Source organism: Bemisia tabaci, chromosome 7 (genome assembly GCF_918797505.1).
Source record: "Bemisia tabaci chromosome 7, PGI_BMITA_v3".
NCBI classification, from domain to species: domain Eukaryota; kingdom Metazoa; phylum Arthropoda; class Insecta; order Hemiptera; family Aleyrodidae; genus Bemisia; species Bemisia tabaci.
The window spans coordinates 44,334,988-44,351,186 of record NC_092799.1 but is presented as its reverse complement, the minus strand read 5'-3'; the positions used below and the strand labels follow the sequence as shown (position 1 = coordinate 44,351,186).

General features: G+C 35.6%; 1 protein-coding gene across 1 annotated transcript in view; it reads right to left on the bottom strand.

Moving 5' to 3' along the window:
* Positions 1 to 354: 354 nt before the first annotated feature.
* The window catches only part of mnb (minibrain), a 57,560-nt gene continuing 41,715 nt past the window's right edge, over positions 355 to 16,199 (bottom strand). Inside the window, exons 6-10 of the mRNA XM_072302913.1 lie at positions 15,125 to 15,411; positions 14,068 to 14,214; positions 13,215 to 13,472; positions 11,900 to 12,083; positions 355 to 8,686 (exon numbers count right to left, since the gene is read on the bottom strand). Coding sequence (XP_072159014.1) covers positions 8,370 to 8,686; positions 11,900 to 12,083; positions 13,215 to 13,472; positions 14,068 to 14,214; positions 15,125 to 15,411 — 1,193 coding nt within the window. The 3' untranslated portion in view covers positions 355 to 8,369. The remainder of the gene's footprint in view (positions 8,687 to 11,899; positions 12,084 to 13,214; positions 13,473 to 14,067; positions 14,215 to 15,124; positions 15,412 to 16,199) is intronic.

Here is a 16,199-nt window from a genome sequence, read left to right as displayed (position 1 = left end):
TCAGTAATTTTTATCACGCAAATTGTGCTTTACGTAAGAATTTTGAAGCAGAAAAAACTATTGGAAAGCGTGAATTTCTACCTTGTCTAGTGGTCCATTGGTCTTTCAAATGTTCCATGTTTTTTTGGATGAATGCAGCTAATAAAAAAACAGAAATTGGCGTCAGTCAATTAGAAACGAGAAAAAGGAGAAAATATTGCAGAGGCTACTTAAAATTAATCTGCATGGCAAGACAAGATTATTATGCAATGCGGTAAAACTGTTGCGGTGCGCCGGATAATATGACTTGCATAGGTATACCCAGCAAAGGGTGGGTTTAGAAGAGCTAGGATCATAAAATGATGAAAGATAGAATTTAATTTGTCATCATTCATTTATTTGCATAAAAATTTACAATAGAAATTTTTGTATTTGATCCAGAAGTATAAAATACAAAATGTTGATCAAAAATTCAATCCTAATGTAATTTACAAAGATTACTCTTTACTCGGGAAAGAGACAGAGGAAGGGTTAGACAGCATGAGAGAAAGGAGGAAAAAACCTGAATTTTAGGACTTACACGGTAATGTACAAACTTGGAAAGTTTTGTCAAAATGCACAGAGAAATTTCTGCAGGTTTCCTCCATCATGTATCAAAAAATTTAAATTATTCACAATAATGAAGAGGTAATTACAGATTTAGTCAATCACAGGTGATTTTCATGGTTTATACGCTGGAAGAGCACTTACTTCGTCCAAGTAGAGTCCAAGCTAAATAAGTTTACGCTCCTTCAAAATGCGACAGAAGATCCGCCATCTGGATTCTCGAATTTACTTTCCATACTAAATGATGTCAAGAGGATCTTCTGTCGCTGTTTAAAAGTGGGTAAACTTATTTGGCGTGGACACTAGTAAAACGTTTCTTCGTCACCTTTGTCGATGTTTGGTTATTAGCAAACTTGCCTTAAATTGGGCACGGACAAACAAATAAAAAGACTGAAAAGGTTCATGGATTACAACCAAGTCTATTGCAGGAGTCAGATATCTAGATTGATGAAATCACCTGTGATGAATAAAACTCATTGATCTGTAGCGGTCAACAACTATTGGAGTTTAGTCTTAAAACTTCAGTTGCAGGAAGAGAGGGAACAAAGGACAGAAAAACTGCAGTCTACTTTAATGGCAGATACATGTTTTGAAAGAACAGAAATTCATACGTAGTAGGAGTAAAAAAACATCACAGCATTTTCGTTCGGCCAATTACTTTTTCATCGTTTTTATTCAAATAATTATTTTTTTATAAAAAAGGAATAAACATACCATCAGACTTAGAAAGAGAAGTACAATGAATTGTTACTCACTAATTCACAGTTAACAAGATTTAACTTAGCAACTTTCAAGGAGATGATAGAAAAGATGAAACAGAGAAAGTTACCTATACAGAGAGTATACAGTCGAAAGGCTCCTATTATTCATGCAATTTGAATATTAACTTTTTAATCAACTTGAAAAAGAATCACCGCTTTCATGAGTTCACAAAGTGAGTTTAAAAAACAACACATGCCTAACTTAGCATCATAAATCATTAAATACATGTGTAGATGTAAAATAGATGGGGGGGGGGGACAGAATAATAAAATGGATCTTTTTAAGGGAGGTTTTTTTGCTGATACCAACACTTATCCATATCAATTCTTGAATTTAAACAATAATTCTACTTTTTTGCATCTAGAGCTTGTGCAAGATTATATAAGCAAACAGCTCCTTGGCTGAAATTCTGACGAATTAAAAATTCATAAGTTCAAGTTTCAGTTATCATCGCTTAGGAAAAGAATATTGCGTTAGTGCTCTAGATTTAGAACAAATGACATTTCTGGTCATTTAGAGTGGATGAAACCGTGAAAATTCCACTTAGTACTACAGAGCTCTTAAATGGAATTTCAAGTTTTGAGACAGGCCACTCAGTTGTTCCATTCATGCTACATAATGGATTAAAGTCACCAACTTATCCTCAACAATCGGCTATACGCTTAGTTTCAGTTGGGCAGTACTGTTTCCTGGACGATGATACATGAAATAATTGAGCAAAAAATACAGGTGGTCGTTGACTTAAGCTGCAAAAAGCGAGTTGAATTTGATACAATGGAATAAACCAAGAACCAGTTCAAATGGATGGAAATATTTTAACCATATCAGTTACGTTCTTTTTCTCAGATTCAAAATAATCATTGCAAAACCTGCAATTTTTTTAAAATTAGAATCCAGTTTTTAGGGAGCTTTTCACATTGCATCAAAATTTACTCACTCATCAAATCGCTGATTCAACTGCAAGGGACAAATTAAGGCTTACAAGGGTGGTCAAACATCAAAATACAAACAACACCTTCATTGGTAACAGACTAAACGGCATTGCATTGTTTACTTCACAAGGAGAAAAATTCAAGAAGAGAAAATAAATAATAAGAAGAAAAATTACAATTTTTACAGAAAATTACAGGGGAGAACCCAGTGTCTACTTTTCCAGTCATTACAAATCTTCTGGCTGAAAAGCGATTATCAAAGGATAAAAATGTGTCTGTTTGTTTGGCGGTTTTACTATTAGGTATTGAAAATTGGAAGAATACAAAATTCGCTTCCTTTAAGAAATATGATACGAATACATGACTAGGCTTGAGATGGTAGACCACCTGTCACAAGATGCATTGTTAATCTCACTAAGGTGCAAATTTTAAAATTGCACAATGACTTGACAAAAAGGACTAAAACATAAGCATTCAGGCACCATATTGAACCAGTGCGTTGTTCAGAGCTGGAAAGAAGGGTCTAAACAATACTCAGCAAGATGCACAGCAACTCAGCAGCTCTCAGAGCTCTGTGTTCTGCTGAGCAACTTTCTGGGCAACTACGAGTAACTTTTAGAAGTTAGCTGGGTGCCCAGCGGTAGTTCGATAAGAGTCTGCTGGGCAACCTGATGGGCAGTTAACTGAGATTAACAACGAATCTACGCTCTAAATGGACGCAATCAGGTAAAAGAGATCTAGCTACATTGTAACATTACAAAATTATCTCACACGTTTCCCATGCATTTTTTTCAATGAGATGCTAAAAATATCATTCATTGAGATTAATTGAAAGCAAAGAAATTTCCAGCCTGACCTAGCCTCTTTGGTTCATTTGATTTTTGGCTTGCTGCTTAAATTCATGTTCAATGAAATCAATCATGCACTTCTTCCCTCGGTGAACATAATTCTATAAAACAAATTGACAAATTATGTTCCGTGGTTTGTTAACAAATAACGAGAGAGGAGATTCTGAAAGAATATGATGTAGTTGGTAGATTCAATTTCTATGGGCGGAGTCCAAGAATCAACTAAATGAGTCAGTGGCAGTAGAAAAAATCTTGCTTCACATAAAAGTAGTAAAGAAGCTGAGTTCAGAACATTTTTCACAATTTTATTTACAATGAAATCAAGAAGGTAAATTGTTCTTTAGTTTAAAAGATGGACCGCCTTGTGACGTCACTGCAGAGCATTTCCTATTTAAACCCGTGTATTTCAATAAATCCACAAATTCCATTGTAACTCTTTTAATACATGTCCGATTTTAAAACAAAGAATGTTTCCACTTTCAGCTCACTAGATAGTTTTCATAGTTAAACAAAAAATGTAAACATTCTGACCCTCGCCACTGATTCAACATTGAATTTTCACTTTAGCGACAGTTTGAACAAAGGGAAAAAGCAAAGGTTTACAAGAAAACAAGAGGAAACTTCTTTGATACATACTAATTCAATCTTAATCCAATGTATTCTATCATGGCATGTAGCTTTTTGTGGTTGAAACGCGTAGGTTGCAGCAAAACACTCATTTATTTGAATACAAATTTTTATTTCCCTGCTGCACGCATACATGCTTTGTGTTCTCTAACTCTGAAGTATTTAAAGGAAACATTGATCATTGAATTGTATTTTCGGAGTTATAAAATGGTTTCAAATATAAAATCCAGAGCACGAACACAATAAATACACATGATACAAATACAAGAGCAAGAAAAATTACAAGTTAATTGAACACAATATGGTATCCAAAACTTGCCGTCTCATTACAAGGTGGATCATTTCAGGTTTTATCATAGGCTGTAAATAATGCACAAGATAAAAGAATGAAAAAACCGGGACATTTCGAAACATTAACAACCCCATTTTCAACCAGGAAGAACAAAAACTAAAGTGAGTCGTCGATTAGCGTGACCTAACCACTCAGTAAATGTTCTCGGTCTCGAAATAACAGTGAACCGACAACTCATTTTTACTATTTTTTTTTTCTGGACATAAAATAGTTAATATTTTGAAACGTCCCGATTTTTTTTTTTTTTTTTTTTTTTTTTTTTACAGCTTCTCCTTAGACTAAGTTGTTATTTTAGTACGTGCATTGGCTGATTAAGTTGTTCATTACTTTATAATAGTTGACCGTGGCCCACAGGCATTCATTACAGTGGTTGACTTACACTGGTCACAGAATCGAGTTAGGAGGGTTTATGCTGGCAGATAAGCAAGAAATTTAGAGTGGTCCAAACACAACGTTTCTACTTCAAATATCCACGGAGATATCACCCAACAAAAAACACAATGTATGACATCACCCACCACAGTAAAGCATACTGTCCATCTGGGTTCCATTCACGCTTTTCGAAGACCAAGCAGTGCACATGAGTGTCACTGATTGATAAAACCATGATGGGAGAATCCATGGTACACACTACCGCGATGGATGATACCATACGCCAAGTTTTTCAATGAGTAATGTCTCCGTTGATATTGGACGTAGATACGTGGCGTTCGGACAGCTCAAATTATTCTTTGCTAACCCAAGAGCTTAAACCATCAAAACAGGATTCTGTGACTAACAATACTGACCTACTTTAGAAGTCAAAACTAGCAGTAAGAGATAACCGGAAAAACCAGTTAAAAATCCAAGGTTGTGAAAACAACTAGTTAAGAAGTTTCCGAACGTTCACCCTTGCCTTGGGCAATGATCCATCCGTTTGGCAGTCAATGGTTTAACTTTTAGTTCTTGATGAGGCTACTCAAATTATACTGATACTTGTGAAAATTAAGTTGAGATACAAGACAGGGAAAAAAATATGGGCATCATAAAAAGGTCTTTGTTTAAACTTCTGAGTGGCATGGCTCACATTTTTTGCCCAGAAAGTGCATACAGCTTGGTAAATATGATGCAAGCTAACTTGCCTCTTGTTTTCTTTTTTTTATCTTAAAGTTTTGCTGCAGCGTCGCCAAGTCCTGCTCTTCCATGTCAACAATTTTAGAATTTAAAAAACACTTCTAGGGTGACATTTTATTCTCTGATCTACAGTTTCTTGCAGTCAAGTACAGAGCTCATTGGAGTGATAAATTTCATACTTTGATGATGAAGAATGAAAAATTTGTGCTACTTCGCATAGTTGTACAGCGGCAATTTTATATATTATTCAATATTTATACTATCATCTTTTCTTTGCAAAAGGCATCTTCTTTTGAAAGAGGGTTATTCATATAGGCGAAAAATGTACCCAGCCCGGAATGTACGAAACTTTGTGGGCTGATAGTACTAGTTGAGAGAGGCTTATCCCTAGCTCCGTTTTTGCAGGAACCCCAGGGAAACAGCGTTGCCATTTTTTAAAGTCGTAACCTTCAAACATCCATAACTTTCGCAGAAATGCAGTTACAGAGCTCGTATTTATACCAAAAGATGCAAAAAATTACGTTCTATCGACCTATGCCAAAGAAATTTTAATTTGACTCCGTTGTTGCCACGTTTTGGCCATTTTATTAATTTTCGTAATTATTTAAAATCACGTTACCGCCTAAAAAAGTGTTTGCGGTTGGTGGGGATTGAATAAAAACATGTCAGAATTATTGTTCGTTTGATTCCGCATCCATCGATATATTATACTTTTCTGAGAGACTTAGGGAACACGAGTTATAGCGATTTGAAAATTCGGCAACACGCCCGATACCCCGATATTGACGCTCGTTTAGGTACGTTTCGCAACTCCGTGTTAAAGCAAAACGCCTAGACCAAACAAAATTCGAAAAGTCAGTTCATGTTTTGCGCTTTTTTGAAACTTTCACATGATTTTTAGGAATTCAAGTAGCGGCGGTGTTGCCGGTTTTCAATGAAAACCACCGCTGCGATCACAATTTAAAGCAGTACTCATTTAATCTTATCCAGCTACATTTGTTAACCTAAACTGACCATTTGCGACATGGTGTTGACAACATTGCCTAATTTCCGTCGGAATTCGCGTAGAGGCGGGGTTGCCAGTTTTCATAGAAACCGCCACCGCAATCAAAAAAAAAAAAAGGTATTACTTCTTTAATCACGTTCAGCCTTATTCTGTAGTTGGAATTGTTTATTTATCGAATCGATGGTTTCCTCTATCTCTCCGCAACGGCAGTGGTGACCGACAGTAACGAGATATCGAAATTTAAAGCTACCGAATCACTCAAGCGGTCCGATGAGTAGTTTTGGCGAGGGGCCTAGATCCATTGCTCTTGATCTCTATACAATATCGATATCTCGGCACTGTCAGGCACCACTGCCGTTGCTGAGAGATAGAGGAAACCATCGATTCGATAAATAAACAATTCCAACTACAGAATAAGGCTGAACGTGATTAAAGAAGTAATACCTTTTTTTTTTTTGATTGCGGTGGCGGTTTCTATGAAAACTGGCAACCCCGCCTCTACGCGAATTCCGACGGAAATTAGGCAATGTTGTCAACACCATGTCGCAAATGGTCAGTTTAGGTTAACAAATGTAGCTGGATAAGATTAAATGAGTACTGCTTTAAATTGTGATCGCAGCGGTGGTTTTCATTGAAAACCGGCAACACCGCCGCTACTTGAATTCCTAAAAATCATGTGAAAGTTTCAAAAAAGCGCAAAACATGAACTGACTTTTCGAATTTTGTTTGGTCTAGGCGTTTTGCTTTAACACGGAGTTGCGAAACGTACCTAAACGAGCGTCAATATCGGGGTATCGGGCGTGTTGCCGAATTTTCAAATCGCTATAACTCGTGTTCCCTAAGTCTCTCAGAAAAGTATAATATATCGATGGATGCGGAATCAAACGAACAATAATTCTGACATGTTTTTATTCAATCCCCACCAACCGCAAACACTTTTTTAGGCGGTAACGTGATTTTAAATAATTACGAAAATTAAAAAAATGGCCAAAACGTGGCAACAACGGAGTCAAATTAAAATTTCTTTGGCATAGGTCGATAGAACGTAATTTTTTGCATCTTTTGGTATAAATACGAGCTCTGTAACTGCATTTCTGCGAAAGTTATGGATGTTTGAAGGTTACGACTTTAAAAAATGGCAACGCTGTTTCCCTGGGGTTCCTGCAAAAACGGAGCTAGGGATAAGCCTCTCTCAACTAGTACTATCAGCCCACAAAGTTTCGTACATTCCGGGCTGGGTACATTTTTCGCCTATATGAATAACCCTCTTTTCGACTTTGGTGTCGATTATTCCAAATTAAGAGACTCAGGAAATCAGCAACATCTTAGTTTACACTCAAGTCATTAAAAACTTTACAGAACTGTTCGATTGATTCGGATATTACGTCATTCAATCAGTCAAAAGATTTCTATCGACTGCTACTTGGACAACTCTTCCATCAACGCTCCTCGTTGAAATCAAAAGCTCTTTTGCTTTTGTTAAACACTCATGATTGTTTCTCTCTTCACAGACAAGTGCTTCAGATACCTCCGTTCTGCCAGCGCAATGTCTCACTATTATGGGAAAACTCAAAAAAGGTGTAGTGTTCTACTTTTGGAAAGTGAACACAATATGAATAACTACAACTTGCTTTAAAAAAGATCTGTCAAGATAGGTCAATATAAAAGAAACAGATGCGTCTAAACCTACCTCTGTTCTTCGATTTGTATTTCGTTCATTTCACACCTGGGTTGATGACGAGAGGGTGTCAGACACAGATTATCATGTGAAAAACTGCATGGAGAAACTACTTTCTTCAGATGCACTTTTTAGTGAAATCAGTCAATATTGTATGTTTTAAAAATAATCGCCCAGGATATTCATGCTGAGTAATCGGTAAGTTTGACCAGTTTCCTTTCAAAGAAAGCAACAAAGGGAACTGGAAGAATATCAATTATTTTTTTTTATCCATTCACTGTCACAATTTTCTCTTCATATGAAAACTAGCAAAGCACGCTATATATAAATATGTATACAAGTCAATAAAAAATATTAAACATACACAAGTATTCACATTTGTTTGAACATAGAAAATTATTTATAAAAAAGGATCACACATTACCTAGAAAAATACAAAACACGTACGTGTTCATTAATCTAAATATTAATGGCTTGCAACAGGGCTTTGTTGAAGACATACACCCACCAAATCTTCCTGGTCCTGATTACGCTGCATCAGTTCTGAGGGTCGTTGAATGACGTCCGAGGATCGCTGGACGCCCGTTGCAGGAGGAATGTAGCTCGTCATGGAGGCATGATGTGATGGCCCGTACAAAGGCGGTAGCGAAGAGGGCGCATAACCTCGATGCGGTCCTCGAAGAATCACAGGGTGGTAGTGGTGGCTGTGTGGAGGTTCGCAGTCCATTGCGTTCACTAGGCTGCTCAGCTGAGCTGCTGAGTGATCCACTTTTGGCCCTCGAACTGTAAACAAATTCAACAAAATCATGTTACTCCATCAAGATAATAATAAATCATTGTAATGAAACAAGACAGAATACAGAATACTGAGATGAACAATTTGTACAAACAGACCTATGCGACTGAAGGTAGGAAAACTTTACAGAGGCTCATTTGTTATAGTATTAAAACCAGAAACAATTTTGTTACCAATTATTTTTTTATTTTTTTTTTTAAAACAAATTCTGAAAAAATAATGCGAGGATTATATTAACCACCTTCGGCCCAAAAAAATTGGGATAATCTGAGTCTTGCTGTATTAACAATAAAGCTCAGTTTTAAGAACTTGGGAAGAGGATTTTGTAATCTGGTGACATAAATACATCCAGTTTCAGATGGACATAACAGTTCCTGGTTTTTGCAGTAGAGAGTCTAAGAGTTCGCCTGTCTTAAAATTAGAGCAAAGAGGAATTCGAGGAGTAAAAAAAAGAGAGAACTATTTCTAAACGAGTATTTAAATTCAATTCAAACAATCACAAAGTTAAAATCCATACAAGGAGGATACATTATGCAACAACGAACAACAGAAAGCAGGTAACCGTGTTATTCATTATGCTGACAGAAAATGCAAAAAACTGTAAAAATGAACGACAACACTACAAGGATGAAGTTACGGATAGGAGGGATATCAATTAAAATTCAAATCCGCCAAAAAAAGGTCAAATCAAATTCACTTTCCAGTCAAAATATTGTTGCCATTAAAAATGAAATGAATAAATGGATATACAAAAAAAATGATTGAAAGTAAAAAGAGAGGGGGGAAAAGCAATTGAAAGAATATTTGATGAATTATAAAAAGAAAAAGAGCACTCGAAATGACAGGAAATTTGTTTTGCAATATACAACTTTACCAATACCAATCAATGGTGAAACTGCAAAAATGCGTACGTCAGTTGCAGATCTCCTGTCATAGGTTATTTTTTACATGAGAAAATATGTAAATACATTTCTTGAAAACATTTCTGATTTTTTTTCTATGAGTGAAGAATATTCTTACATTATTTTAAGCAATGACATCCGTTTGTTCTCTTTTAATAAAATAAAATGGGGTAGGAGATTAGGAAATACTTTAATTGGAGACTTAAAAAATCGCAATTAGACAAATGCGTTTTTTTCTTTGGCTGTCTATGTATCCAATATCAAAAGACAAGGACCTTTAAATCAGTCTAAAGTGGAAATTTTTCCTATTACTACGAGTCAAAGAAGAACTAACAATAAGACAAACACTGGCAAGGGATGAAAAGACAAAAAGGAATTATGGGAATACGTTTGGCCAAAAAGAGATAATAAGTTTAAGAAAGAAAAATGTAAAAAGTAATGAGGCATACTTTGCAAGGGATTAAAAAACAAATGTACTATTTCATACAGTGAAGGAAAGCTGGACAGGAGTGGATGTTCTTTCATTTTGTTTGATTGTTGTGTTCATTTTTATTGAGCTCAAAACTCTTTATATTAAATTTCTGTCGGTTTTAAATACTTTGGTTCTGAGACCATTAGTTAGAGAAGTTTAGAGAAGTCAGAAAGGAACATATTTATGGAAGCTTCGAGTTTAAACTGAAAGCTTTCCATTTGAACGAGAAAAGACTGACGAAATTTTGCCGAGCTCAGCACTTATTGAAGCTTAAAAAAAGGAAGATATTTTACATTTCACTAAAAAGTAAGTATGCTACAACTTCCACTGATACTAAATGAAAGTTTTTTTGTTCATATCCATTTACCCTATGTATTTTTATTGCCGCTATGGAAAATAGATCGAGAGAAAATTAGTTGTCCCCCCTCCCCTTCAGTGCTGCGAGGGATGAAGGGAGAAAAACCACACAAAAATAAAAGATTAAAAAACATGCTTCTCAACATTCACATTGGGGTGTTCGGTCCACCAAAAAGGGAAACAACAATAAAATTTATCCCAATGTAGACACAGATAAAAAAGAGACTACTAAAATACTTCAAACATTTACACAAACTAATATTGATATATAAATATTGTCATTTACACACAACATCCAGGTAGGGGATATTCGACTTACATAGAAGCTTTATTGGTTGGAAGGGGGTGTATTCGACCCCAAATTTAATGATAGTCATCGAGCTACGAACTGAGCAGGTAATTGATCTTCAAATTCCGCAACAAAACAAAGACACAAAGGTCAGTAAAAAGCGGAAATACCAGCAAAAATGATGGGTGACTAATAATGAGGTAAAAAAAATGATGGCGAAAGCCATATCATGAATATCATGGGCGTATCATGAATGGCTAGGCTAAAATTGGGCAGATCCACAGCTGCCCAAAATCGAGACCTGCCTTAAACACATAAGCTGAGAAAAAGGTTTTTCGAACTGGTAAGTAAGCTGTCAGATACATTCTCCTCGGATCATGAAATTTTCGGATGTTGTATTCTTTCTAATGATTTCCATAATTTTGAGATTAAAAAAAATTACTCTAAATAATGTGGCATTTTTCATGAAACTTGCTTATGGTCTCTTTCTCAGGATGGTCCTATGATCAGCTACGTGTTGTGTTCTAGGATTACCACATTTTTACTCTATCATGGTCCATGCAACGTTGAGTATAGAAAATTAGGCTCTTTTTGAACACTATTTCAACGAATTTTACTATATGTACCCTCTTCTTGTTGCAATACTGAGAATTTTATCTGCTATTTTCTTCTCACTTTCAATTTTTTTTTTCTTTTATCAGGAGACATTTCTTCTCATGATTTATAAAATTTTAAGAGCAGTATTTTTTTTATAGCATTCAAATTTGTAAGAAATAGAATCTAAAAATTTTCAAAGCATTTACAAATGACATAAACTCCAACAGGGCCAGAGTTACACCAAAAAGGTATGATAGAACCATTTAAAAAAGAAATAGAAAAAGAGCATTTTCACTACATCCTCAGCCAGCAGATGTGTAAAAATATAACCACTTGCTTTGCCTGCAAAGCTTACAGAACACACATGAAGAAAATGAAACGAAAAAATATTAAGGTCCCTTTGGCCAGAATTCATTTTATTTTCCAGTTTCTTCTAGGTATAGTGTATCACAATACTAATGGGCCAAAGGAACACTTGGGCAAAAAACCAATGACGCATTTCTGAATTAATGATCATCATTGTTTTAAAGGATGAGGCTCTGATGACACTAAGACAATTCTGGTCACAAGTTGGAGGACTCACCTGATGACTGATGTACAGTGACTAGATGAGATTGGGCATTAGAAGCATCCATGTTGGCAGGACTTGTGGTACCAGCAGTGTTGGTGCCTTCATCAGCTGTTCGCTTGAAGAAATTGTGCTGCAAAGCGTAGTAGGGTGTTATCCTTGTTTTGGCATCATAATCCAACATTCTTAAGATTAAGTCCTGTTGAAGAATACACGTCATTAGTTGCAGGAAAAATGAATTGAGAGAGAAAAAATAATAATATAATGCAGAGAGATGACTTATGATGTTTTTTCATACATTAATTCAAATGAAATAAAAGACGGTAAATCCACTTTTGTCACTTAGATGGCTACGTCGGCTATGCCTTCGGATCATTTCTCTTCTCAGGCGTTGTGCATTACTCTTGAGATTTTATACTACGGAGTAAGATACGGCAGCAGTTTTGCAAGGTTAAGATGTGACTTACAATAAAATCTCGGAAGGGGTTGTTAATTAAAGATCTGAGAGAAATAAATTTCACTAAAATGTTATAGTTGGTTTTTCATTTGACTGTTACAGCATTAATGATGAAAAATATCTGTTGTTTAACTGGGAGTAATTACGATTAACGATTATGATTACACAAATGAAGCAACCAAGCCAGTAACAAATTATGTTTCTTGAAAACCTGGCGATTGGCACTAGTTTTGAAACAACAAAGAGTAGTGTTGCACCAAACAGCATATCTCTTTAAAAGAGTTCTTATTGTGCTCTTTATGAGCTTTTTCCCTCTGTATTGAGATTTTCATCTTTATGCTGAGTTTTTAATGCACGTTGGCTAAAAAACTCCAACATACTATCTAACAAATAGTATAATTTAAATGAAAATGAGAAGTAATATCAGTGAAGTCCCCCACTTACAGAAAAATGAGTGCTGATAAAAAAAAACTTTGAGGGATAATCCAGATTTCACATTGGCTGGTATTATGAGAAGAACCTTGAAACTGTATTGACTCAGTACCTCCTGGAGAGTGCCTTGGGTACAATGAAATCTTCTTACCACAGGCAATTCCAAAGGGATTTTGAGTCTTAGAATTATTTGCAAAAAGTTCCTTAAACTTTCAGCCTCAGAGTAAAGATAACATCAAGTGTATAAATCTTATACTGCAAAGTAGCAAATCCATTATCCTTTAGATTTTTCCTGAAAAAGGTCATTTGAGCATTCGCGGCTACATTACATTTGTTGAGTGATGACGGAAATGCTGCAAGAGGGGTACAGTTGTATTGAGCGCAGCTGCTGGGTTCATGGTAAGGAAAGAGTTAATTGAAGTGCGAAAGTTCATTACTTACTTTAAATTTAAGATAATCGGAAAATGAATGGCCTGGCTCGCCAAGTCGTCTTCCATAAGGACCACCAGTTTCTACTCCTAATATATCATGAAGCCTTCTTGTTCCAGGAGGCTTATACTTTCTTTCATCCCTTGGCATTTTCAATGCGTAAGAACCATCTAAATACTTATCAAAATATTTCCTAGCTTTATGCGCTTGGTCTAATATATGTTTTGGAGGCATTCCAAGAACTTCTACAATTTTATTCATTTGATCTATCTGTGGACACACAAAAAGAATGATTGTAAATACAGGGTAGTTCATAGTACTAAGAGTAACAAGGAACAATGTTTGCGTTTAACTTCGAGAATTGCCACACAGGGTATCAACAAACTCAGCAGGAAAAAATTGCCTGACTTTTCCAGGTTTTCTAGGACCAAAATGATCCAAATTTTCTGATTCTTCATATTGAAAATTTGTGCACGTAGAACTGAAAATGAAACGAATGTTGACAATAATTTCACTGCAAATGATAGAAACATTTTTTCTTCGGGTATTGTAATTACTCAATTAACTAAATTGTAATTCCTTATTAAACATTATTCCTCTCTTCACTATTTGAAGAGTAACTCAACCCTAAAATTTGAAGAGTAATTGAACCCTGAGGCCGATTCAGACGCATTTTCATCGTTTGACAACACTAGAAATTTTCATAGATTTGAAGATTTTTCAAATTTTAGAGTGCAAAAGAAGAGGCTAGAAAAACAAATTACGAAATTGAAGGGCAAACTGGAATGAAAATTGAAGAATTTAACCTCATTTTTTTTTCCATTCACAATTTGCTAGAGGCTAGTACAACAAAAGGAGCACTTACTTCATTGGCACCACTAAATAAGGCTTCTCCGGTGTGCATCTCAACCAATATACAGCCTAAACTCCACATATCTATTGCTAAATCGTAAGGTATGCCTAGGAGCACCTCCGGCGATCTGTAGAACCTCGATTGAATATATTGATAAATCTGCAAAATGACATAGAAGTAGCAAATAAGAAAACAAAACAAATGCAAGAGGATGAAAAAATGTCATTAAAAAATATTGAATTTCTCTCCGAAAATATACTGAGCCCCTGAAGGCATAACTACATAGTTGGCATTGGTTTCAAGATATGGATGGTTAAGGTGAGAGTATACCTTGTGCACAGGAAATTAAAAATTATAAGAGGAAAAATATATACTTGGTCTACCGCTCGAATATAAGGATAAAAATCTAAAATTTGGCCTTGTTTGTCTCAGCGTTGCAATTGCCAGCATTAGGATTTATACGATCGAAAATCAAGGATTAAAGCGTTTTTGACGGAAACTGCACAATTACGACAGAATTTGACACTAGTTAAATTTTAGTATTTTTTAATGACCCCCTAAAGGTGGAAATTTTATGTCAGCAAAACAAAATGATGCGATACATGGCATAATAAAGAAAGGGTTTGTCTTATCGTGTTGACATGGTTTCAATGATCAGCCCACTGAGTAGAATGAGCTTCAAAATAGAAACTTTCTTTGAGTCATTTTTGAGACAAGCAATCCTAAAAAGTGAACTTTTCCAGAAATTTAATACACGTTTCCTGACGGAAAGGACACAACACCAGATTGTAATAGAGGGAAGTTCAGACGTGCAGAAAGATCTTTGCCTTCACATTTTCAAAGGCAGCCTTTGTATTTTTTGCGGTTGTCTTCACATTGCTGTCCATGAAAGATTTGTGTGTGAACTTCACTGTTTCCTACGCATAAAAAAGCGCACTTCACCATTTCCTTCAGAGGGCGTTCTATTATTTTCTTCTTGAAAAGCTACACACTTTGATTTCTTCTTGCCATAGACACCATGTACAGAAGTTAGATTAAATTGTAAAGCAAAAATATAACAAGTACTTACTCTTTGACCAAGTTGACACGAACTTCCAAAATCAACAATTTTGATGGCAGATCTTTTAGGATTACATAATAAAATATTTTCAGGTTTTAGATCACAATGAATAATATTTAATTCCGGCGTTGCCAGGAACAGCAGAGCAGTACAAAGTTGTTGCGCAAATTTGCGGGTAAGATTGAGCGATACTCCTCGGAAATTAGTGTTGCGAAGTAAATCATACAGATTATAAGACAGCAACTCAAAGACTAGACATAAATGATTCCGCCACATAAAGTGACGTTTCAATTTAACTGAAAAGAAAAAAATAAGAACATACATCAGTAAGAGGGTCTTACAGTACAAGCAATGGTGCATTTACTGGTGTAAAACATTGCTACACAGAGATTTGACTACATTAGGGGGATTTTAAAGTTTTAATTAATAATGATGCATGATTTGCCTACGTATCCAATATGTTATGACATTAACAAGTGTATTATATTTATAACACAAATATATTCCTATAAATTTTTGGAACACTTTGTTGCTATTCGAGAATGCCTTACAGCAAATTCGCTACATAATTTTGGCATCTTCTTTACGTCGACTTTTGTTTATCAAACAGTGCACAAATTCTAGAACACCAATAAAATTTGGATACACATTGTAGATCATGGGGACTCTTTGACCACTGGTTACATAATTAATAGATTGATTGGCTATGAGAAAAGTTATTCAGAGAGGTGAGTAAGAAAGAGCAAAAGATTCTTACTTTAAACTAAGGCCTTCTCCACATAAGCGCGATTCGCGGAGCTCCTGGGCGAATTAGTTCAACCATCTGCAGTTTCTCAGAATAAGTTATGGCAGAGATGTAGTAAGTTCTGGGAACAAGTTCGCCCGAAGTTCCACAAACCACGCTTGTGTGGATAAGGCCTATTGATATAGCAAAGACAATCCTACTCTAGGACAGGCAAAATGATTCCTCTGAGAGGATGACAGAAATAAAATCGGAGCCGATTAAACCAAGATTTGGAGTTTCAAGTAAAAACCCTTCTCAGGATTTCAGGACCATTACAAATGGTACACAGATCTGTGTTGA